Source organism: Oryctolagus cuniculus, chromosome 8, assembly GCF_051225735.1.
Source record: "Oryctolagus cuniculus isolate XC-2025 breed Fujian yellow rabbit chromosome 8, ASM5122573v1, whole genome shotgun sequence".
Classification (NCBI taxonomy): domain Eukaryota; kingdom Metazoa; phylum Chordata; class Mammalia; order Lagomorpha; family Leporidae; genus Oryctolagus; species Oryctolagus cuniculus.
This window is the reverse complement of record NC_142874.1, coordinates 115,130,539-115,155,303: the sequence shown is the minus strand read 5'-3', so window position 1 is coordinate 115,155,303 and position 24,765 is coordinate 115,130,539. Positions and strand designations below refer to the sequence as shown.

At 39.3% G+C, this 24,765-nt stretch overlaps 1 protein-coding gene across 2 annotated transcripts in view; it reads left to right on the top strand.

Moving 5' to 3' along the window:
- The first annotated feature begins 5,407 nt into the window (after nucleotides 1-5,407).
- Nucleotides 5,408-24,765, top strand: part of CFAP299 (cilia and flagella associated protein 299) — a 746,834-nt gene continuing 727,476 nt past the window's right edge. Inside the window, exon 1 of one of the 2 annotated variants that reach the window (XM_089302635.1) lies at nucleotides 5,408-5,584. In XM_089302635.1, the coding sequence (XP_089158761.1) occupies nucleotides 5,474-5,584 (111 nt within the window). In that variant the 5' untranslated portion in view covers nucleotides 5,408-5,473. The remainder of the gene's footprint in view (nucleotides 5,585-24,765) is intronic. The other variant, XM_002717091.6, reaches the window with a different exon arrangement.

Genomic DNA, 24,765 nt, shown 5'->3' with positions numbered 1-24,765 from the left:
GGAAGCAATGTGTGTTAGAGATGTGTGGGGAGACAGAAATAGTAGGTCTGGTATTTCAGGAGTTAGAGATAGGTAATTGTTAGGCTGTCTTCCAGGTTTCTTATGAACCAATGAGAATAGAGAAGACTGCGTGCTGAGAGAAGGAACACCAAAGGAGGAAAAATTCATCCTAACACATATTATACATCTAAGTGTTGTCTGATACAAAGTTGGACATGTGTTTGGAGCTCAGGAGAATGATCTTGTTAGTTATGAAGATGTGGGAGCCATTTACATGTAGGACAGCATGTAAACCATGAATGTGGATGAGATCTCCGAGGAACAAATGTGTAGAGGCAAAAAAGAGATCAAAAGATAACTCTGAGACTTTTAAAGTTAGTTAAGGAGAAGAGGAGTGACCAAAGAAAACTAAGAAACAGCTAGTAGAAAACCAATCAACCTGCCAACAAATGACTCTTACAATAAGTTTTGCAACCTCAGGGAGCAGTAAGTGACAGAAGCTAAGTAAGAGCATTTTGAAGACAAGGGAGTGATCAATCACAGGGTCAAATGCTGTTGAAAGTCAGGTAGTATAAGAAAACCAGAAAAAAAGAAAAACTATTTTTTGGCCATAAAAACAAAGAGCAAATGACTTTGCTGAAAATTAAACAATGTATAAGAACAGATAGGTAGAGCTGGTGTTGTGCCATAGCAGATAAAGCTGCCATCTGTGATGCCAGCATTCCATATGAGTACCTGTTTGAGTTCTGGATCCTCCACTTATGATTGAGTTCCCTGCTAATGTGCCAGGGAAAACAGTGGAAGATGACCCAAGTGCTTGGGCCCCTGCACACACATGGGAGACCTGCATGAAGCTGTTGGCTTTAGCCTGGCCTAGGTGTGGCTGTTGGGGCCATCTGAAGAGTGAACCAGGGGATAGAAAATCTCTCTCTTTCTGTCTCTCCTTCTCTCTGTGTAACTCTGGCTTTCAAATAAACAAATAAATAAATAATTAATTCTTTCCAAAACCAGATTGGAATATGTAGGGAAGAAATGTGGAAGATAAGAAAATGGTAATAGTGATCATAAATGACTCTTACAATAAGTTTTGCTGAGAAGGGCAGGGGAGCCTATAACTCTAGTCATCCATGGAATTGAGAGAGGTTTATTTTTGGGTTAATTCGGTTGCTTGAAATGGGAAAAGTGTGCATCAATAACATAGGAGAGGGAATAATCAAAATAAATAAGTGGGAGGTAAGCTTATTTGCTTTGAGACAGGAGAATATAAAATTAAAGAGAGGGAGAAGTTAGAAAAAGTCACTGTAGAAATTAGAGTGGATTGAAGAAAAATAACTAAGATTGTGGGGAGGTGCTGAGCAACCACTTGAAGCTAGCATTTCTTCATTGATTGTTGTGACTGTCTATTCACCTGCAACTTTTTCTGCACTGGTGGGGCCACTTTAGTGTAGAACCCGATTTCCTTCAGGCAAAGTGGTTGAGGGAATTTTCAGGGAGGTTGTTAGGAATACCTTAGAGAGCCACTGAGAGACCAAGGGTTTCTCTGTTCCAAAGAAGTGATGGTGGGGAACAAACCCACCATCTTTCCCATTGCACCATAGTTTTCAATCTTTACCAGCTGCTGATGCTTGTCCACCTCACTCTTCGGAGCAATTATATCATGTACTCCTCTGTCTCTTCAGGATTATTCCTTTCACTGTCAGATATTGACAAGGATGAAAAAGCTTATGAATTATGGCACATGAACACATTGTATCTTCATGACAGAGAAGCAGTAGAACCAGAATTCCAGCATTTCAGGATAACCGAGACCATGTAGAAGTCCAGTGATCTCATCCCTAGAAATAGCTTAAATAAATTCAGTGTCATCATTATTACGAAGTGCAAAAGAGCTTTCCTTGGCATGATTAAGCAATAGTCCTCATCTGCAATCACAGACACTTAATAAACAGTTGGGCAACATCAACCACAAATTTCTTATCTTATTAGAGTAAGCATATGTTTTTCTTTCCTACAATATTGTAATATACTAAGTCTATCTTAATAAAGCCTCAAGTTCTTACTCAGAGTGTTTAGCATATTATTAACATTATAAGCAAGGCATTCTCCTTCCAATCATGTCAACATACCTACGCCTGTTTACTGCTCACTTTCCCAGCTATCACAGTATCTTGTTAAATATTTGGGAACAACAAAGTATAGAGTTTAATTTGAAATTGATGTGTTTACTTTAACTAGGTGAATTAGTACAAAAGATTTTATTTCAGAGAGATATTTATGCTTGATTTTGCCTATGATTTTTATTTTCACATTATGCCATTTTTAACTAACAGAGATAAATATGGCATATACTGTGTTATTTTTCACATAGCATAGGTTTCCTCTTTCTTACATATTGCAGTTTTGTTGTGAATATATATAATCCTTATTTGTCCCTTTGCAAAAAATGGAATTTCTGAGGTTGATGCCAAATTCCACATTTCAATCTTTAAAAACTCTAGACTAGAAGTAGGAATGTATGTTATCCAAAATAAAATATTTCATGATCATAACAAAGGCCTTGCAGCAGTAAAGAGAGACTTGGCTGAAGCTCATTAGTTCTTTGTTGTCTCCCTTGAGTGTAAATTTTCAGGCACAGGTCTGAAAGTTTTTCTGGAATTAAAGAAAAACAATTCGGTTAATCTGACTCTTTCTATGAAGAACAAGGCTACCTTTTAAAATCATTTTTTCAATATTAATAGAGAAACTGATTTATTGAAATCACTGTCAGTGCTTTGAGTTGGAAGACATAACTGGATTCATGGATGAAAATATTTTCATGATTGTTTAAGCTTAGATGCTCTGGGAATTACTTTATGGAATACCTATTGATCAAATGGTAAATTTAATGAAGTTTCCCTGAAAACACACAATCATAACGAATCATAATAGAATGATACACAGGGAAACAATGACCTCACATTTTACCATCATACAGGTCCTTACATTCAAAGTGCTCTAATTTCATTAAGTCAAACATTCCCTAGATGCTTTACTCTTTCTTCAGAGTGATAAAATCTTGATGTAGGAGGACTTCAAAACAACTGTCCCACATACAAGCATTCTGGAGACTTTAACAGATTTAGTAGTGCATGGTCAGCACCTGAAGCCATGTTCATCATATCCCTCTTATTCAAGGACACCAATGCTACTTTTCACAAACTCTTCATCTTGGCCTCAAGTTTTCCTACCCAGTTTCCTCTTCTGTTTGGTCAGATTCCTTCCTTCTGCTGTCCTCTCTGGGCCCCTCACAATTTTCTGCTTTACCTTATACAGAAATTAATCTTTCTCACCCAAATGTCAGAACACGCCATCTTTTTTGATGCTTTTACCTGTGGCAAAATCCACGTTCCTGATCACAAACTGACATATCTTTCTTCCCCCCTGATAAGCAAACAACTTTTGTAATTAATTACACATGTCCCTTCAAAACCTCTCTACTTCTGCTTTCTCTATGCATGAAATCAGGATTAATAAGTTGCATAATTTTTAATCTTTGGAGCGTTGACAAGGTCATTTAAATGCATTCTGTCTGTATTTAGAATAATAGCAATATTACTTTACCAGTGAGTTTGTTGTCATGATTAAATGAGCTAATGCATGCAAAGTATTTAGAATATAACTGGCACATAAAATCTCACTAAAAATTATCTGACTAAAACAAATACTCATGTTCTTTGAACGTTAGTGCTTGAGTCTTTTCTAAGCTCCCCCCTTGCACTCAGTTTACTTGGAATAATGCCTCCTTCATGAGGGACTCAGAGAACTCTCTGGATAACAGAATACTGACACCTGTTCCTAAAGTTACATGTTTTAAGTCAAGTGGATTTCTTTATTTTTGGACTATTTAGATTTCTGTATCTTTTGAAACATTAGATGATGTAAGATTGTTGATGGTTGTTAATTTTAATACGAACATTAGTTTATGAGGTATTCTGCTTCTGCCAGTTACCAGAATGCCTGTTGTTCAGGGCATACCCAATAAATATTGTTATTGTTATTATTTATGTTGTGTTATGAGTGTCCAGGGGCTCCCTCTCCTTTCTTTGTGTTCTACCAAATTCAAATGCATTTAAAAATGAGATCAAAATGCTTTTTTTTAAAAAAAAGATTTATTTATTTATTTATTAGGCATAGTTACAGAGAGGCAGAGGCACAGAGTGAGAGAGAGAGAGAGAGGTCTTCCATCCACTGATTCACTCCCTAGATGGCCGGAGATGTGCTGATTCGAAGCCAGGAGCCAGAAGCTTCTTCTGGGCCTCCCGTGTGGGTGCAGGGGCCCAAGGACTTGGACCATCTTCCACTACTTTCCCAGGCTACAGCAGAGAGCTGAATTGGAAGTGGAGCAGCCGGGACTCAAACTGCTGGTGCAGAGGACGGGCTTTAGCCCTCTGCGCCACAGTGCCAGCCCCCAAAATGCCTTTTAAAATATTTCAAAATCTACTTATCAAAGACAAGTCAATATATCCTAGAGATTATTTTATCTACATCACATAATATTTGTACATTCATAATATCCTAATTTTTAAGATAATCTTTTTAAATTGAGAAAGCCAATTGAAAGATTTTTGGCAGATTTTCCATTAAATTTTTTTTAGCAGATATATCTGTGGAAAATTTTCAAATCAATTCAGTAGGCACTTAGCAACCAACGCAGGCTCAGCATTAATATGTATTGATTCTCTTGAATGATATAAAAATATTAAAATACAAACGTGGCTCAGAAAAGTTTGCTAGCTATATGTTGGGTTACCTTAAATCATGCTTTTGGAAATGAAAATATTTTCTAAAGGAAAATAAACATCTTCACTAAAAACCTTTATACATTGCAGTAGACATTTTGCAGAGTCAATAAAGTTTTCACATGTGTGTTTATTGAAATTTAAATGAAAAAGCGGAAAGAGCACTAATCTGGGGCCCAAGATATTTTCATTGAGTTTCTGCCTTTCGGGAAATTCAGAAATCCTCACCCTCAAACATTAGCACTAATGAAGTTATAATCTTAGTAATAATAATTTAACAAAATCATTAATATGTTGGGTTCCTGAACTTGGTCATAAGACCATTTCCTCAGATTTCTGTTTTGAATACTCTTTTTGCAAAACTCTTCGATATTGACCCACGCAATGCTGGTTTAGGACGAGATGCGAGTGCTGACCCATAATAATTTGTCTAAACCTCCTGGCAGTTACAATTTTTAACTTCGGGTTGCAGTTTGCATTTCTCCAGCTACCCCACACATCACCAGGGTCCGTCAGAGCCAGCCGATTCGCGTGAGGCAGACGCCCGAAACTTAGTTACAGAACCTGGGGGCGGGGTTAACGCCCGAAGCGCGCATCAGGCACTCAACCGATTGGAAGGAACAGTGTGGGCGGAGTCTCCTGGCCCCGCCCCCGTGCGCTCTGTCACTAGGGACGCTTCGGCCCAGGCAACCGCCATGGAGCACGAAGAAGGGCTGACGGCTGTGGACAATATAGTCACTCAGTTCAACACCTATGAAGATTTACTCGACTCGCAGATCACCACCGTGGACCTGTATTACCTGGAGGTAAGGGCGGCGGCGCGGCTGAGGGGCCGCCGCCTTCACGTCCGTCGGTTCGTCTGCCAGTTCCCGCGTCGTGGAGTGTTCGCCCCCTGGCGGTGGGGCGCGCAGATCGCAGGCTCCCCGGTTTCCGAAAGGCCGGGTCCTCCCGCCCCGGGACCGCCGCTGTCCTGACTTGGACGGGTCGGGTCCCTCAGCGCAGAAACGCGCGCGCACACACCCGCGCGGCGGGGTCCTGAGTCTCCATGTCCGCCTCCCCGGGCCTTCTCCCACTCCCTGCCGAAGTCACTCCTCATGAGGCAGGAGGCGCGCGCAGGATTCTCCGTGGCCTGTAATTCCGGGCCGACCGACACCAGTTTCTCTGTCCTTTGCCAATCTGTGCTGAAGAACAGCAGACAGGATCGCTATAAGGCAAGTGGCGACCCCGCCACAAACCTCCACCTCACTCTCAACTGATTCAGAAAGGCCCTTGAGAACTGGCGCAAGTAGTTAGCGACGCCCGCTTATTCCTGATTCCGACAGGCCTAGCTGAAGGTGTGGTGGGAGGGAAGAGTGGTCAGTCTCAGAGGAAACCAGGATGAGCGGAGAACTGACAGGCCACCAAGGGTCCTGAGAAGCCAGAGGCTGGACCAGGGGTCCTGGCCCTGCTGTGGTCCCAGCTGCACTCTCTCAGACCAGGCCTGCCCAGTGCGCACTGGCCAAGAGATTCTGCTTTTCCGGAAGTCCCAGCTCGGACAGAGGGTGCAGAGTCGTCCACCTCCCTACTGAGCCCACCGAGAGTAAGTGTCACACTGGCAGCACAGCATTGTCCCAAGACTGGGAAGGATTTGCAGCAAGCAGCCAACCTTCTACGCTTTTAGTCTGTGAAACTGCAACTGTATTTCGGTGGACTGAAATTTCGGGACTCCAAGGATCAGTTGGGGTGAAGTTGCATTCAAATGTGGATACCAGATTTGAAAAGCATTTATCTTTCCAAACAATTCACATGCTAGATGTGACAATAATTTTCAAAGAGCAGATGCATCTAATTCTAATCTCTGCCACAAAGAAATTGTGTGACTTTGGACAAATGACTAGTGCTCTAATTATCTGTCAAGAAATAAATGTAGGTGGTATTTCTAACACAGCTCAAAATATTTTTTTATTACTTATTTAAAAGAGTTACAGAGCCAGGGAGGGAGAGAGACCAGGTTTGCGAGAGATCTTCAATCCACTCCTTCACCCTCCAGATGATCCAAGGGCCAGAGCTGGGGCAGGCAGAAGCCAGGAGCCAGTAGCTTCATGAGGCCTCCCACGTGGGTGGCACTTGGCCATCTTCTGATGGCTTCTCCTAGGCCATTAGCTGGGAGCAGGATCAGATGTGGAACAGTCAGGACCAGGACATGAACTGGCATCCATACAGGATGCCAGCATGGCAGGTGGCAGTTTTACTGCTATGCCACACACACTGGCCTCAACAGCTTTTTTTTTTTTTACCGAAAATATTCTTGAAGTTATGAAAGTCAGTTTTATGCTTTGAATCTAAGATACTGAAGTGAGGGGAGAGAAGCTATGTTGTTAAACAGTGTTTGCACCCAAGTTTTTAAGTAAATAAAAATGAAAACAGACAATAAACATCTTGATAGAATAGAATCATCTTTGTAGTACATATGGGAGACCGCCAAACAGAAGCTTAGAATCACAGGAAAGATTTTAGTGTTTTTCAAAGCACAGTTTGTCATGAGAGCAAGGAACTAAAAACATTAATATTGATTAGGAGTGAGAAATTATTACTTTAGGTTTCATCAATCAGAACATTGAAGGTCTCCAGAATGAAAGATGATGACTATATCTGGGGAAATGATAGGAAATTTGGTTTATCTTATTGTACTTTCATAAAACCAGCTTAATAATGATATTAAGGTGAGAATATTGATTAATGACAATTTTTAAGGTACACTTAGCTGTAGATACCTATATCTCAAAGACTTCTATGGATGCAAGTTAATTGCTTGGTTAAATCACACAGAAACAAGCAGATACTTCCCAGTTCCTTCAATTATATGGCAAGTATGTTGGACAGATCATGAATCATGTGATATGAAAGTTTCTCTGTCTTGGTCATCAGAAATTGATATTGTTAATTTTTTGTTTTAAAGAGCATTTTAAAGCTGTATTTTAAAAGTCAGTAATGAAAATTGTGTATATTTATTATATTCAAATATTGTTTGAAATATATATATACACACATTGTGGAATGGCTAGAGTGAGTGAATTAACACATGTGTTACTTTATATAATAATTATTTTTGAAGTAAAAACACTTAAAATATTCTTAGCATTTTTCAAGGATGCAATATATTAACTCTAGTTACAATGTTGTAAAATAAATCTGTTGAGCTTATTTAAAGGAATAAAATTTTAAATAGTAAATTAGTGATAGCCTGCCGTAGCTAGCAGAGCCAGAGTCATGAGATTTAGGTTTCAACTCTGTGCTATTGTGTTTTTAATGAATTTGAAATCCCATTTCCTCACCTCCTAAATGAAGGGGCTGTACTAGATTACATCCAATATTTTATGTTTCTAAAATTTATGGGTTATCTATACTTCCATCTGTGTTAGAATTATTTAAAAATTTCTCTAATGGATCTCAATCATGGCTGAATTATTTAGAGTTAAACAACATGGAGTTTAATTTAGAGCATTATCATCTCGTTATTTGGAAAAGAAGAATAAGTAAATCACACAAATGAGATCTTTAGATATAACCTTAAAATTACCAAAAAAATTTAAAAATGTAAAATTATATGCCAGGTATTGGATAAGTGAGACTCTATGGAAAATACAGTGGCGAAATTTATCGTGATTATACAGCCAGCCAACTAAGAAGCTACCATTGTATTTTTTTCAATGATTACACCAAAGAACAGAGTAAATAATATTCTCTACGAAAAAATTTAATTCCTATGTTTTAGAATCAGCTACAATCTTTTGTTTATTCAATGGAAAAATTGGCATACATTAACTGTTGGACACTTAAGAGAAATCACATTTTTTTCCTTCACTAGGTTCATAGTGGTACTTACCCCTAAGCAAAAATTTATAATTTTTTGATATACATGAATTCTTCTTTTAGATTTATTTATTTATTTATTTATTTATTTATTTATTTGAAAGTCAGAGCTAGAGAGATATGGAGAGAGAGAGAAAGAGAGAGGTCTTCCATCCACTGGTTCACTCCCCAATTGGTCACAATGACCGGAGCTGTGATGTTCCAAAGCCAGGAGCCAGGAGCTTCTTCTGGGTCTCTGATATGGGCTCAGGGGCTCAAGGACTTGGGACATCTTTCACTGCTTTCCCAGGCCATAGCAGAGAGCTGGATCAGAAGTGGAGCAGCTGGGACTTGAACCGGCGCCCATATGGGATGCCAGCACTGCAGGTGGCAGCTTAACCCACTATGCCACAGCACCAGCCCTGACGTGAATTCTTACAATTAGGGATGAGATTGAACCACGAATGCTGCATTCCCCATAGTCCCAAAACTTTATCATAATAATAAAATTAAAGTGCTATAAACCTAATATCATTTTCAGTATCTCAATTGTGACTCCAGCAACTACCTAAAATCTATAGTCTATCTATTTACAGTATGTCCCATGAATCTTTCATTTATATTAATTTAAAAAACTACTACAAAAAATCAACAAAACAAAAAGTTGGTTTTTGAGAAGATAAACAAAATAGGTAAACATCTAGCTAGGCTAACAAAGAAAACAAGAGAAAAACTCAAATAAATAAAATTAGACATAAAAAAGGACATTATAGAGATGATCACTGAACTACAAAGGATCATAAGAAACTACCATTTGCTAATACACTGGAAAACCTCAAATAAATAGATAGATTTCTAGATTCATATAACCTACCAGGATTAGCTCAAGAAGGTATAGACCACTTAGATAGACCCATATCAAGCAATGAGATTGAAACAGTAATCAAAAGTCTTCCATCCGGCTGGCGCCGTGGCTCACTAGGCTAATCCTCCGCCTTGCGGCGCTGGCACACCGGGTTCTAGTCCCGGCTGGGGCGCCGGATTCTGTCCCGGTTGCCCCTCTTCCAGGCCAGCTCTCTGCTGTGGCCAGGGAGTGCAGTGGAGGATGGCCCAGGTGCTTGGGCCCTGCACCCCATGGGAGACCAGGAAAAGCACCTGGCTCCTGGTTCCTGCCATCGGATCAGCGCGGTGCGCCGGCTGCAGCGCGCCAGCCGCGGCGGCCATTGGAGGGTGAACCAACGGCAAAGGAAGACCTTTCTCTCTGTCTCTCTCTCTCTCTCTCACTGTCCATTCTGCCTGTCAAAAAAAAAAAAAAAAAAAAGTCTTCCATCAAAGAAAAGTCCCAGACTTTTCTTTTGTAGAATTCTACTGAATTCTACAAAACATTCAAAGAGGAAGTAACTCCAATATTCTTCAAATTATTCCTAAATATTGAATAGGATGAATCTTTGCCAAACTATTTTTATGAGGCCAGCATTACTTTGATAACAAAATCAGAGACACAACATGAACAAAAAAATTACAGTTATATATCCTTAATGAACATAGATGCACAGATTCTCAAAAATCTACTAGCAAATTGAATCACAAAACACATAAAAAAGATCATGCATAATGATCAAATGAAATTTGTCCCAGAAATACATGAGTGGTTCAATGGTCACAATCAATAAATATCATAAATCACACCAATGGAATGAAGAGCAAAAAATCATATGGTCATCTCAATAGATGCAGAGAAATCATTTGGTAAGAGTCAACATCCATTCATGAAAAAAACCTTCACAAATTAGATATAGAAGGAACAGTCCTCAAAATTATAAAGGTTAAATATGACAAACCAACAGCCAATATCATACCAAGTGGGGAAAAGCTTAAAGCATTTCCCCTCAGGTCTGGAACAAGATAAGAATGTCTATTCTCTCCATTCTTATTCAACATAGTACTGAAAGTTTTAGCAAGAGAAATTGGGGATCCAGAAGAAATAAAGGGCTTCAAAATTGGAAAAGAGGAAGTCAAAGTATCTAAGTTTGCATGTTGTTGTATCTGGAAAAATGTCATCAAAATGCTGTTAGAATTGATAAACCAAATCAGGAAAGTTACAGGTTTCAAGATAAAGATACAAAAAAATTGCTTCTTGTTATGCTAATGATGAACTCATAGAAAGAGAAATCAAGAAAGAAATCTCATTTACAATACGCACTGAAAGATCAAATATTTAGAAATAAATTTAACCAAAGAAGTGGAAGATCTCTACAATGAAAATTATCAAATATTGATGAAGGAAATCATTCAGGGTACAAAAAAATTAGAAGATATTCCTTGTTCATGGATTGGAAGCATTGATATCATTAAAATGTCTGTACTATCTAAAGCAATGCATTTTTTTGTAAGACAGAGAGAGAGAGAAAAAAATCTTTCAACCGCTGGTTCACTCTCCAAATGGCTGCAATACATGGAGCTGGGGCAGACAGAAGCCAGGAATCAGTAGCTTTGTCTGGATCTACCACATAGGTCCAGGGGCCCAAGCACTTGGGGTATCCTCTACTGCTTTCCCAGGCACATTAGAAGGGAGCTGGATCAGAAGTGGAGCAGCCAGGAAACAACTGGTGCCCATATGGGATGCTGGCACTGCAGCCAGCAGCTTTACGCTGTATGCCATGGTGCTGTGCACACCCCCCCCCCCCGCCCCGCCCAGTAGTCTCTTAGTGGAGTCTTTTGGTTCCTCTCTCTATATAGAATCCTGTCATCTGCAAAAAAGGAAAGTTTGACTTCCTTCTTTCCAATCTGTATCTCTTTGATTTCTTTTTCTTGCGTAATGGCTCTGGCTAAACTTCCAGAATTATATTGAATAACAACGGTGAAAGTGGATATCCTTATCTGGTTCTGGATATTAGTGGAAAGCTTCCAACTTTTCCCCATTCAATATAATGCTGGCTGTGGTCTTGCCACATATTGATTTGATTGTGTTGAGGAATTTATCTTCCAATTTGCTTAAGGTTTTTATCAAAATTTTATCATTTTTGAGAATTTTTGCATCTATGTTCATTAGCAGTTTTGGTCTATAGTTCTCTTTCTTTGTTGTATCCTTTTCTGGTTTTGGATGTTGACCTTACAGAAGGAATTTAAGAAGATTCTGAGCCTTTCAATTGTTTTGAATAGTTTGAGAAGAATTGGAATTAGTTCTTTAAAAGTCTAATAGCATTTAGCAGTGAAGCCATCCGATCCTGGGCTTTTCTTTGTTGGGAGGGTCTTTATTACAGATTCAGTCTCTGTCTTGGTTATTGATCTGTTTAGGTTTTCTGTGTCTTAATTACTCAATTTTGGTAGATTATATGTGTCTAGAAATCTTTCCTTTCCTGTATTTCACCTTCATTTATAAATGAGAGTTTTGCTTGGTACCATATTCTGGGTAGACAGTTTCTCTCTTTTAGAACGTGGATGATGACCATTCTCTCCTACTCTGTAATGTTTGTGATGATAAATCAGCTGTGAGTCTATTTAGAGATATCCTGAAAGTAATCGGGCATTTCTCTTGTGCACATATTGGACTTTTTGTTTTATTCTTTATGTTTTATTATAGACAATTTGACTATAATGTGTTGTGGTGAAGATTTTTTTGATCATGTCTATTAAGAGTTTTATGTGCTTCCTGTGAGTGGATGTCCCTTTCTTTCTCCAAATTAGGGAAGTTTTCTGCTGTTATTTCACTGGGTAGGCCTTTTAATCCATTCTCTCTCTTCAGGAACTCCTAAGGCAAATATTTAATAGTATCCTATAAATATTGAACACTATTTACAGTTTTTCTAATTGTTCTTTTCTTTTCTCTTTTTTTTTGTTGCTATTACTGGGATATTTACAAGGATTTGTCCTCTAGCTTAGATATTTTTCTTTTGCCTCACCAAGTCTGTTATTGAGACTTTCCACTCTATTTTCTATTTGACATATTGAATTCTTCATTTCTAATATTTCAGTTTGATTTATCTTCACTATTTCAATCTCTCATCAAAAATTTTCATTCATATCATATATGGATTTCTTTATCTTATGAATTGGTTCTCTGTGTTTCTGAGTAATTTTATGATCATTCATTTGAATTCATTTTCAGTTATTTTATTTATCTCTTTGTCTTTACACTATTGAAGTGTTGTTGTATTCCTTTTTGGGAGTTATGTTGTCTTCCTTATTCTTGTATTGTGTATTTCTTTTTTTTTTTTTTTTTCTTTTTTTTTTTTTTTTTGACAGGCAGAGTGGACAGTGAGAGAGAGAGACAGAGAGAAAGGTCTTCCTTTGCCGTTGGTTCACCCTCCAATGGCCGCCGCGGCCGGCGCGCTGCGGCCGGCGCACCGCGCTGATCCGATGGCAGGAGCCAGGAGCCAGGTGCTTTTCCTGGTCTCCCATGGGGTGCAGGGCCCAAGCACCTGGGCCATCCTCCACTGCACTCCCTGGCCACAGCAGAGGGCTGGCCTGGAAGAGGGGCAACCGGGACAGAATCCGGCGCCCCGACCGGGACTAGAACCCGGTGTGCCGGCGCCGCTAGGCGGAGGATTAGCCTAGTGAGCCGCGGCGCCGGCCTGTATTGTGTATTTCTGCATTATTTTTAGGTATTTGTGGGAACACTTGTTGGTTTTCTACTCTGATGAACTTTAGCTTTGAATTGTGCCTCTATGACTTAGTGGAGTGTCTGCTCCTTCAGTGAATACCCAGAGGCATGTGCTGGGTTGGGTCAGGTAGCTCTGGTCAGTGCTCAAGAGATTCCAGGGTGACACCTAAGTTGGGCTTGGTAGATCTCTATTGTCAGCAGTGGGAAGGGTATGATCATGCTTATTGTAATCAGAACCTTACCTTCTCTCTTCCAAGATATTCAATGCCTAGAGTTAGCCCAGAGTGGGTACAACCCCCTATTCATGCTGGTGCATGAAACAAAGGAACTGTGCAGTCCTTAATGTAAGCATGGAACCCTCAGTAGTGACTCAACCCAGGTAGTCAGGGAGCTCTGAGCCTCTGATACCAGATACTGTGATTGCCCAGAGACCAGCTATGCCCTATGCCTTCTTCTGCAGTCACAGAATGCGCACAATGTTACAGAATGCAAAGCTCCCATAGTTGTGTGGTACAGAGGATCTGTTCTCAGCCTCATGAGTCTGCCCCATCCATTGACAGAGTAGAGATGTTCCCAAAGCCAGCTGCCTATGGGTACTTTTCCTTGGCAGTTTGAACCCCAGAGCCTGTGATAGGCTGAGAGGATGGAAGCACCTCATGGTCCTAAGTGGGTGCCCAATCCCTTGTTAACCCTTCCAGCCAAACTTAAAGTCAGGGGGGAATGTTGATCCCTCTGGTAAAATCCCCTGATTGCGTACATGCATGTATGATAACCGCTGCAGCTTGTACTGGTGTCAAAATGGCTCCTTCTCTCCTCCAGTTGCTGGGTGCTCTTGTTGGGGGGATGGGGAGAAAACATGTGCTTTTCCATCCCTGGATTAGTTGGATACCCTCCTCCCTTCCCCCCACCCCCGCCAGCTAGGGAAATAAGCCAGACTCAAATTCAGTGTGGTCCACAAGGTGCACCCTCAGGCAATATCACCAGTGGCACTGGCTACCACAGTTTTTTTTACCTCATTCTGAGAAGCTGCCATCTCCTCCAGCTCCTGGCTGCAGGAGCTATTGGTAGTATCCCTGCAGCACATCAACACTTTCCATGCTGCTCTACAGCATCCCTCTTTTTCTGTAGAATTTCCACTGCAAACTTCTCTCCAAATCTCCCCTGCGAATGTACTTCCTCTGCTTTTGTTCTGTAATCTTCGGTTGTTTTTCTTTGTTGTTGAGATTTTTGGAGTTGCTGATATATTCTGGACATTAATATATTATCAGATAACCATTCAACCCAGCCATCCCGCTCCTTGGAATTTACCCAAAGGAAATTAAATTGGCAAACAAACAAGCTGTCTGCACCTTAATGTTTATTGCAGCTCAATTCACAATAGCTAAGACCTGGAACCAACCCAAATGCCCATCAACAGTAGACTGGATAAAGAAATTATGGGACATGTACTCTATAGAACACTATACACCAGTCAAAAACAGTGAAACCCGGCCATTTGCAACAAGATGGAGGAATTTGGAGAGCATCATGCTGAATGAATTAAGCCAGTCCCAAAGGGACAAATATATGTTCTCCCTGATCGGTGACAACTAACTGAGCACCAAAGGGGAAACTTGTTGTAGTGAAATTGACACTATGAGAAAAAGTGACTTGATCAGCTCTAGTCCTGACTGTTGATGTACAATGTAATACTTTATCCATTTTAGTATTTTTTTTTTTGTTCTAGTACTATTGGTTGAACTCTGTAATTAACACACAATTATTCTTAGGTGTTTAAATTTTAACTGAAAAGTGATCCCTGTTAGGAATTTGGAAAGCATTATGATGAGTGAAATAAGCCAGTCCCAAAGGGACAAATACCATATGTTCTCCCTGATCAGTGACAACTAACTGAGCACCAAAAAGGAAACCTGTTAAAGTGAAATGAACACTATGAGAAATGGTGACTTGATCAGCCCTTGCCCTGACTGTTGATGAACAACTTAATACGTTATTCCTCTTAGTATTTTTTTTGTTTGTTCTACTTAATACTTTTGGTTGAATACTGTAATCAATACACAGTTATTCTCAAGTGTTGAAACTTAACTGAAAAGTGATTGCTGTTAAATATAAGAGTGGGAATAAGAGAGGGAAGAGATGTGCAAGCTGACTTACCTCAAACGGTAGAGTTAGAAACATACCAGGGGATTCCAATTCAATCCCATCAAGGTGGCATGTACCAATGCCATCTCACTAGTCCCGCTGATCAATTTCTGTTCACAATTGATCATAATGAAAGAACTAAGAGCCAAAGGGAGCACATAGACAAGACTAGTCTGCAAATACTAGCTGATAGAATAAAAAAGGGAGAGAATGATCCAACATGGGAAGTGAGATACACAGCAGACCCATAGAATGGCAGATGTCCTAAGCAGCACTCTGGCCTCAGAATCAGCCCTTAAGGCATGCAGATCTGGCTGAAAAGCCCATGAGAGTATTACAGGCATGGAAAGCCAAAACACTCTAGCAAAAAACAAAACAAAACAAAAACAAAACAAAACAAACAAACAAAAAACAAAAAAACCACCTAAATGAAAGATCTATGTGAGTGAGATCCCAGTGAAAAGAACAGGTCATCAAAGAAGGAGGTACTTTTCTCTGAAGGGAGGAGAGAACTTCCACTTTGACCATGGCCTTGTCTAAATATGATCAGAGTTGGTGAACTCAGGGGGCTTCCATAGCCTTGGCAACTCATGACAAGAGCCTAGGGTGATTACTGATGCCATAAACAAGAGTGTCAATTTGTTAAGTCAACAACAGGAGTCACTGTGCACTTACTCCTCATGTAGGATTTCTGTCCTTAGTGTGCTGTACATTGAGATTTAATGCTATAACTAGTACTCAAACAGTATTTTACACTTTGTGTTTCTGTGTGGGTGCAAACTGTTGAAATCTTTACTTAATATATGCTAAACTGATCTTCTGTATATAAAGAGAATTGAAAATGAATCTTGATGTGAATGGAGGCGGGGGGAAGGGGAGGGTTGCGGGTGGGAGGGAAGTTATGGGGGGTGAAGCCATTGTAATCCATAAGCTGTACTTTGGAAATTTATATTCATTAAGTAAAAGTTAAAAAAAATTGTCAGATAAATAGATTGCAAATATGCTTTCCCATTCTGTCAGTTGTGTTTTTGCTCTATTGATCATTTCCTTTGCTGTGCAGAAGCTTCTGAGTGATATATTCATGTTTGTCTGGTTTTGCTTTTGTTGCCTGTGCCTTAGGGGTCTTATCCAAGAAATCATCACTTACACTAGTGTACTGAAGTTTTTCCCTTACATTTTCTTCCAGTAACTTTATAGTCTCAGGTTTTAATTTAGGTCTTTGATTCATGTTGAGTTGATTTTTGTATATGGCAAGAGGTAGGGATCTAATTTCATCCTGCTACATTTATACATCCAGCTTTGCCAGCACCATTTATTGAATAGATTATCTTCTGTACAATGTATAGTCTGACACTTTTGTAAAAAGTCGATTGGCTATATGTACATGGATTGATTTCTGGGCTCTCCTGTTCAATTGATGTGCGTATTAGTTTTTATGATAGTACCATTACTGTTTTAATTATTATAGCTCTTAGTATGTTTTGAAGTCAGGTATTGTGATGCCTCCAGCTTGAGTTTTTCTTCCTCAGGATTGCTTTGGATATTTTGGGTCTTTTGTGATTTCATATGAATTTTAAGATTGCTTTTTTCTAATTCTGTAAAGAATGTCATTGGTATTTTGATAGGGTTTGCATTGAATCTGTAGTTTAATTTAGATAGTATGAATATTATTCCATTTTTTCTGTGTCTCAATGATTTCTTCATCAGTGTTATATAATTCTCATTTTAGAGATCTTTTACTTCTTTGGTTAGATTTATCCCTAAATGTTTATTTTTTGTGTGTATCTGTTGTGAATAGGATTTCTTTTTTGATTCATTCATCAGTCGTGTATAGACAAGCTATTTTTTGTATGTGTATTTTGTAATATGCAGTTTTATTGGATTGGTTCATCAGTTCTAACAGCTTATTAATGGTGTGTTTAGGTTTATCCGTGTACAATATCATGTCATCTGCAAATATAGATATTTTACTTCCTCTTTCCAATTTTGATGCCGTTTACTTATTTATCTTCTCTAATTGCTCTTGTTAATCCTTCCAAAACTATTGAATAGGAGTTGTGAATGTAGTCATCCTTGTCTTGTTCCAGATCTGAGGGCAAATATTTTCAGGTTTTTCTGGTTCAGTATAATATTGGCTGTTGGTTTGTCATATATATCCTTTATAATTTTGGGGCATGTTCTTTCTATATCTGATTTGTGAAAGTTTTTTTTTTTTTTTCATGAAGGGCAATGAATTTTATCAAATGCTTTCTCTGCATCTATGGAGATCACATACAGTTTTTATTCTTCATGTTATTGATAGAATTTATGACATTTATTTATTTGTGAATGTTGACCTACCATTTAATCTCTGGATAAATCCCACTTGTTTGTGATGTATGATCTTCTAAAATTTTTTTATTTGTAAAGATTCATTTTGTTTATTTGAAAGAGTTACAGAGAGAGAAGGAAAGACATAGAGATTTTCCTTCTGCTGGTTCACTCCCCAAATGGTTGCAATGGGCAGGGCTGGGCCAGAAAAAAGCCAAGAGCCAGAAGCTTCTTCTGGGCCTCCCACTTTGGTGCAGGGTCCCAAGCACTTGGGCCATCTTCTGTTTTTCCCAGGCACATTAGCAGGGAGCTAGATGGGAAGTGGAGCAGATGAGAATCAAACCAGCACCCACATGGGATGCCCCAGGTGCAGTTTTACCTGCTATGCCACATGTCAGCCCCATATGACCTTTTTGATAGAGTATTGGATTTGGTTTGCTAGTATTTTATTGGGAGCTGGATAGAAAGTAGAGCATCTGGGACTCAAGGTGACACTCATATTGGATGCTGTTGTTGCAGGTGGTGGCTTTACCAGCTGTGCCCCAATGCTGGGCCCCAGGTTCTTTTTATATTTTAATGTAAGCACTTAATGCTATAAACTTCCCTCTTAATTCTTCTTTTTCTATATCCATAGATTTTGATATGGTACATTTTCATTTTCATTTGTTTCAAGAAAGTTTTTGTTTCTTTTAAAAAATTTCTTCAATTACCCATTGTTAATTCAGTTGCATTTTGTTTAATTTCCATTTATTTTTAAATGTTTTATTTGTACCACATTTTCTTGATCCATTCATCTGCTGAGGACATTTAAGTTGATTCCATTATTTTGCTACTATGAAATGTGCTGAAATGAACTTGGTAAAGTAGGCATCTCTTAGATGTACTGGTTTAAAATCTTTTCAGTAAATATCCAGAGGAAGAAATGCTGGATCATATGGTAATTCATCTTCAGTTTTTGGAGAAGCCTCCATACAGTTCCCCCATAGTGGCTATACTAGTTTACACTCCCATTGCCAAGAATGAAAGCCATGAACATGAACATGAGGTCCTCATAGACTTTACAGAAAATGTATTATAAAAAAAAACTATGGCCGGCGCCGCGGCTCACTAGGCTAATCCTCCGCCTAGCGGCGCCGGCACACCGGGTTCTAGTCCCGGTCGGGGCGCCGGATTCTGTCCCGGTTGCCCCTCTTCCAGGCCAGCCCTCTGCTGTGGCCCGGGAGTGCAGTGGAGGATGGCCCAGGTGCTTGGGCCCTGCACCCCATGGGAGACCAGGAAAAGCACCTGGCTCCTGGCTCCTGCCATCGGATCAGCGCGGTGCGCCGGTCGCATCGCGCTGGCCACGGCGGCCATTGGAGGGTGAACCAACGGCAAAGGAAGACCTTTCTCTCTGTCTCTCTCTCTCACTGTCCACTCTGCCTGTCAAAAAAAAAAAAAAAAAAAAAAAAAAAAAAAACTATGCATGGCTTTCAAATTTTTTTTGGTAGAAAATACTTAACTTTTAATTTAATTATTCTATAAACTCTTTGAAGTACCCTTGTACTTAACAGTGAGGCTCAGTTTTTTATATGCATCCTATAATTGGGTCTTTTTAAATCCGTACAGTAACTGTGTGTCTTTCTACTGGAATTTAATCCATTCACATTGAAGGTAATCATTAATATATAAAGACTTTATAGATTGCTTTATTGATACTTTATTTCTTACTGTGAGTTTGGATGGACTCTGAGAAGGCTGATCTTGTTTCAGGTTGTCTATTATATGGTTGGGCTACTGCCTTTGCTCTGAGTTCAGGTTGGGTAGCTGTTCGGGTTCTGCTATCTGGTGATGCTGGCTGAACTCTGCTATCAGGGAGAGCTGCTAGAAAGGCACTGTAATTGCCTTGAATTGGCCTGTACCTTAGGGTGTAATTCTGGGCCAGGTAGGGCTGCTATTTGAATCCAGCAGTTGGACAGAATTGTAGAAAGGTCCCTGAGGTAAGGCGGAGTGACTGATGTGGATGGATGGGAATAGCTACTATGCTCAGTAGACTTGTGATTTGTTCCCCTGTATATGTGAGTCATTGGAGTAGACTTGAGGTTGGGCAGAGAGCTGTTTAAACTCCTGGTTATGGCAGATATAGCCCCTGCTCTTAGTTGAAATTTGCCATGGTGCTTTTTTTCTTTCTTGTGTAGGTAGTATCCCAGGCTGGTCCTAGAAGCTGGTTGCCCAGAGTTTCAAGAAAGGTAGAGTTTCTCATTACATCCAAAAGTTTGTGAGTGGACTATGATGTTGGCTGGCACCTATGACTAGGCACCACCATTGGCAGGGACACAGAGCTAATACCAGGTCTTCAGGCTGACCAATATGTACTTTGTCTCCTTGCTCTACCTGACCCGAGGTGGTCTAGCCATCCTGTTTGCTGCTATGTTCCCATGAGGTGAGCTGGAGTGAGCTTCCTGGGGAGCATCTTTGCATGCTTGGGAAGCTGCCTGCCTATCTCTAATTCCCTTTTCCCTCTGAGAAAAATCATGGTTCTTAGGGAATCCTCTGTGTGACACTACCTCTAAGGCCAATGTGGTCAAGGTAAGGCTGTTCTTGTACTCTTTCCATACAATTTTTCCATTTATTGAACCATACACATTAATCAGGCTTATTCTAATTTTGAAAGTCTTCACCAACGTGTTCTTTTCTATGGATAGTGGGTAAATGAACTTTTCTGAAAGGGTAGTGCAGCTTGGACCCTCCTATTCTCCCATCTTTCTGATTTCGGATACTGTACATCTGTTTTGTGTGAGTTTCTGTATCTGTGTTTTATTTTACAATAAAAATGGTTGAAAAGCTCTTGGCCAGGGTGGGCGTTTCATTCAATTGTTAAGATACCACTTGGGCTATCTATATCCCATATCTTAGTTCCTGGTTCCAAGTTCTGGCTCTGCTGTAAATTAAAGCTTCTTGCTAATATACCCCTAGCAGTCAGTAATGATTGCCCAAGTACCTGGGTCCCTGACACCCCTGTGGGAGACCCGGATTGAATTTCCATCTTTTGGTTTTGGTCTGTCCCATCCCTGGCTACTGCAGGCATTTGGAAAATGAACCAGTGGATGGAAGATCTTTCAGTGTCTTTCTGTCTCTCTGCCTTTCAATAAACAAAAAGTTGCTCGGGGCCAATGCAGTGGTGCAGTAGGTTAATCCTCCACCTGTGGCACTGGTATCCCATATGGGCGCCGGTTCTAGTCTCGGTTGCTCCTCATCCAATCTAGCTTTTTGCTAAGGCATGGGAAAGCAGTAGAAGATGGCTCAAGTCCTTGAGCTCCTGCATCCATGTGGGAGACCAAAAGAAGCTCCTGGCTCCTGGCTTCGGATTGGTGCAGCTCCGGCTGTTGTGGCCATTTGGGGAGTGAACCAACGGACAAAGACCTCTCTCTCTGTCTCTCCCTCTCACTGTCTGTAACTCTACCTCTCAAATAAATAAATAAAATCTTAAAAAAATAAACATACAAATAAATAAGGGAAATAAAACAATACTATAAGAGAAATCTTTAAAATTGAATGATATTGTAATCTTGGTGGTAGTTTTGTTGACAAACTCCAGCAGCATTTTGAGTTTATCAATAAATGAGCAGTTGATTAATCTTTTCTGGGTATTCAACTATCTAGGTATTTGAAAAAATAGTGATATCTAAAGAGCATTTAATTGCTTAAAAAGTCACTCAATTTAAAATGGCAGTGCTTATAAATCCATTGCTTATGGGGAAAGGACACAATATAGAAAAAGCATGTCAGTAAGTTGACGCATTGCACCCAAAGGCTGCCTCACAGCTAGAGGTCTGGAAAGGCCAGGTGAAAGTCCTTGCCATAAGCAAATAAAAGTTACATGTCCACTGAGAAACAACTCCTCACACACTGTGGCATCTGAGCAGCTGGCTATGGAAACAGAAAGCAATCAGGGACTCAGAACTGTCAATGATAAGCTGAGCTCTTTCAGATTCACAAAGCCATAGGGTCAGGCAGGCTCAGCACCAGTTCATTATCATCTGGGAGATTGTGCATCTGGGATCAAGCATGACAAGAACAAGGCAGGTGTGCTTGCTATGTGAGCAAGAGCCTGGAGCCCAGATTTTCTACTACTAATGGATATGTCATTTTCAGCTCCTGTATGACTATAATTGGACTCTCTTAAAACTGTTTAAAAGTCCAAGTGTGCTTTATGAATGATCCAGTTGATATGAGTGCAGGCCACAAATGGTAGTAGTTGCACTATAGCTTTGCTTAAGCAAGGTGTTCTAAGACTGTGGTTAGGAAGCATCCTCCCAAAGGCCATCTCCTTGTGTGGACAGAAAAGTGCCATAGGTAGGATATATAACGACACATAGACATGCATGAGAATAGGTAGAGCATAGTTGCATGCCAGATATGCTCCTCCTTAACCCATACTGTATAATAGCAGTCCAATTTTCTCTTTGTAAAACTTTTAAATTTATTTTTTATTATTCTATAGAGAATATATTTCATGTACTTCAGAGATAAAATTCTAAGAATATAGTTATACTTCCCCCTCCCTCTTCTTTCTAATTTTTGTGATAACATATTTTTAATTTTCTTTAAACTCACAGGCTTAATACTCCACTGAATAAAAAGTTCAACAAGTAAAAAATAGAAAGACCTCTGTTCAACAGGAATATGGACAAGGGCTATAAATAATAATCAAATTCCAATATGCCAATTTCACTCATATACATTAAGGTTTTTTTTTTGTTGTCATTGTTGTTGTACTCTATAGATTAGTTACCACAAATCAGAGAAAATATGCAATATTTGTCTTTTTAGGGATGGCTTATTTCACTAAGAATAATGGTCTTCAGTTGTATCTATTTTCTGAAAGGACAGGATCTCATTATTTTTTATGGCTGAGTAGTATTCCATCGTGTATATATACATACATATACATATGTATACACACGTATACATACATACATATATATATATATGTATGTATACACCACATTTTCCTTATCCACATATCAGTAGATTGATTCCATATCATAGATGCTTGCTTTGGCAGCACATATACTAAAATTGGAATGATTCCATATCATAGCTATTGTGAATTGAGCTGCTATAAACATGGGGGTGCAGGTAACTGTTTCATATGCTGATTTAGTTTCTTTTGGGTATATTCTGAGGAGTGGGATTGCTGGATCATATGTTAGATCTATTTTTAGATTCCTAAGGAATCTCTATATTGTATTCCATAATGGTTGCAGTAGTTTACATTCCCACCAACAGTGTATTAGAGTATGTTTTTCTCTACATTCTTGCCAGCATTTGTTATTTTCTCAGTTTTGGTTAATACTTATTCTAATTGGGATGAGGGGAACCTCATTGTGTGTGTGTGTGTGTGTGTGTGTAAATATATATTTATTTTAAAAGTCTGGGTTATAGAGAGAGAGGGAGAAACAGAGAGATCTCCCCTCCACTGGTTAACTTCCCAAATTGCAATAACGGCTGGGGTTGGGCCAGGCCAAAGCTAGGAGCCTAGAATGCCAATGTGTGTGCAGAGGCCCAAGTACTTGGGTTATCTTTCACTGCTTTCCCAAGTATATTACCAGGAAGATGGATTGGAAATGGAGCAGCTGGGAGTCAAACTGGTACCCACAGGGATGCCAACATTGCAAACAGTGGTGTAATCTGCTGCACCACATGATGGCCCCTTATTGTGTTTTTTTTTCTTTGTTTTATTTTGCTTTGCTTTGCTTGGTTTTGCATTTGCATTTCCCACATAGCTACTGATGCTGAGCATTTTTCAGGTGTCTGTTGGCCATTTGAATTTTATCCTTTGAAAAATGCCTGTTTATTTCCTTTGCCCATTTCTTAACTGGATTGCTTGTTTTGTTGTTGTTGAGTTTCTTGAGCTTCTTATATGTTCTGTATATTAATCCTTTATCAGATGCATAGGTTGTAAATATTTTCTCCCACTCCATTGGTTGCCTCTTTACTTTGTTGAATGTTGCCTTTGTTATGCACAAGCTTCTTAGCTTGATGTAATCCCATTTGTTAATTTTTGCTTGTATTGTCTGCACTTCTCCGGTCTTATCTGAGAAATCTTTGTCCCTATGTTTTCCTCTAGTAATTTGATGGTGTCAGGTCTGAGGTTTAGATCCTTGATCTATTGTAAGTTAATTTTTGTAAATGGTGTAAAGTAGGGATTTTATTTCATACTTCTGCATGCAAAGGTCCAATTTTCCCAATACCATTTGTTGGAGAGACTATCTTTTACCCAGGGAATGATTAAGCTCATTTGTCAAAGACTAGTTGGTTGTATGAGGACTTGTCACCCCAGTAATTATGGATGCTGCATTTTTATCTCTTTTTAAAAAATATTTTTAATGAATACAACTTTATGCCTTTAATATATACAGATTTGGGAACATGGTGATTCTTCCCTCTCTACTTCCCTCCTATTCATATTCCTGACTTTCTTCCTTTTCCCTCTTCCTTTCCCATTCTTATTTTTTACATAGATCACTTTTCAGTTAGTTTTTATACTCACAAGATTAACCCCACAATAAGTAGAAAGTTAATCGATTAGTATGAAGAAAAAAAGAAGAAAAGAATAAAACCAAACAAACAAGAAAAACATTGTTCCTCGATGGTCAAGACAAGGGTTGTTCAAAATCATTGCATCTCAAAGTGTCAGTTTCACTCTTATAGATTACATTTTAAGTACCCAATTAGTTACTAAAGATCAGAGAAATCATATGGTATTTGTCTTTTTATGACAGGATTATTTCACTAAGTATAATGGTGTCCAGTTGCATCCATTTTGTTGCTAATGACAGGATTTTATTTATTTATTTATTTATTTACTGCTATGTAGTATGCCATAGTCTATATATACCATAATTTCTTTATCCAGTCTTCAATTGATGGGCATCCAGGTTGATTCCATATCTTAACTACTGTAAAATGAGCTGAGATGAACATGGGGGTACAGATCACTCTTTCATATGCTGATTTCATCTCCTTTGAATAAATTCCCATGAGTGGGAGGGCTGTGTCATATGGTAGGTCTATATTCAGATTTCTGAGACATCTCTATACTGTCTTGCATAGTGGTCA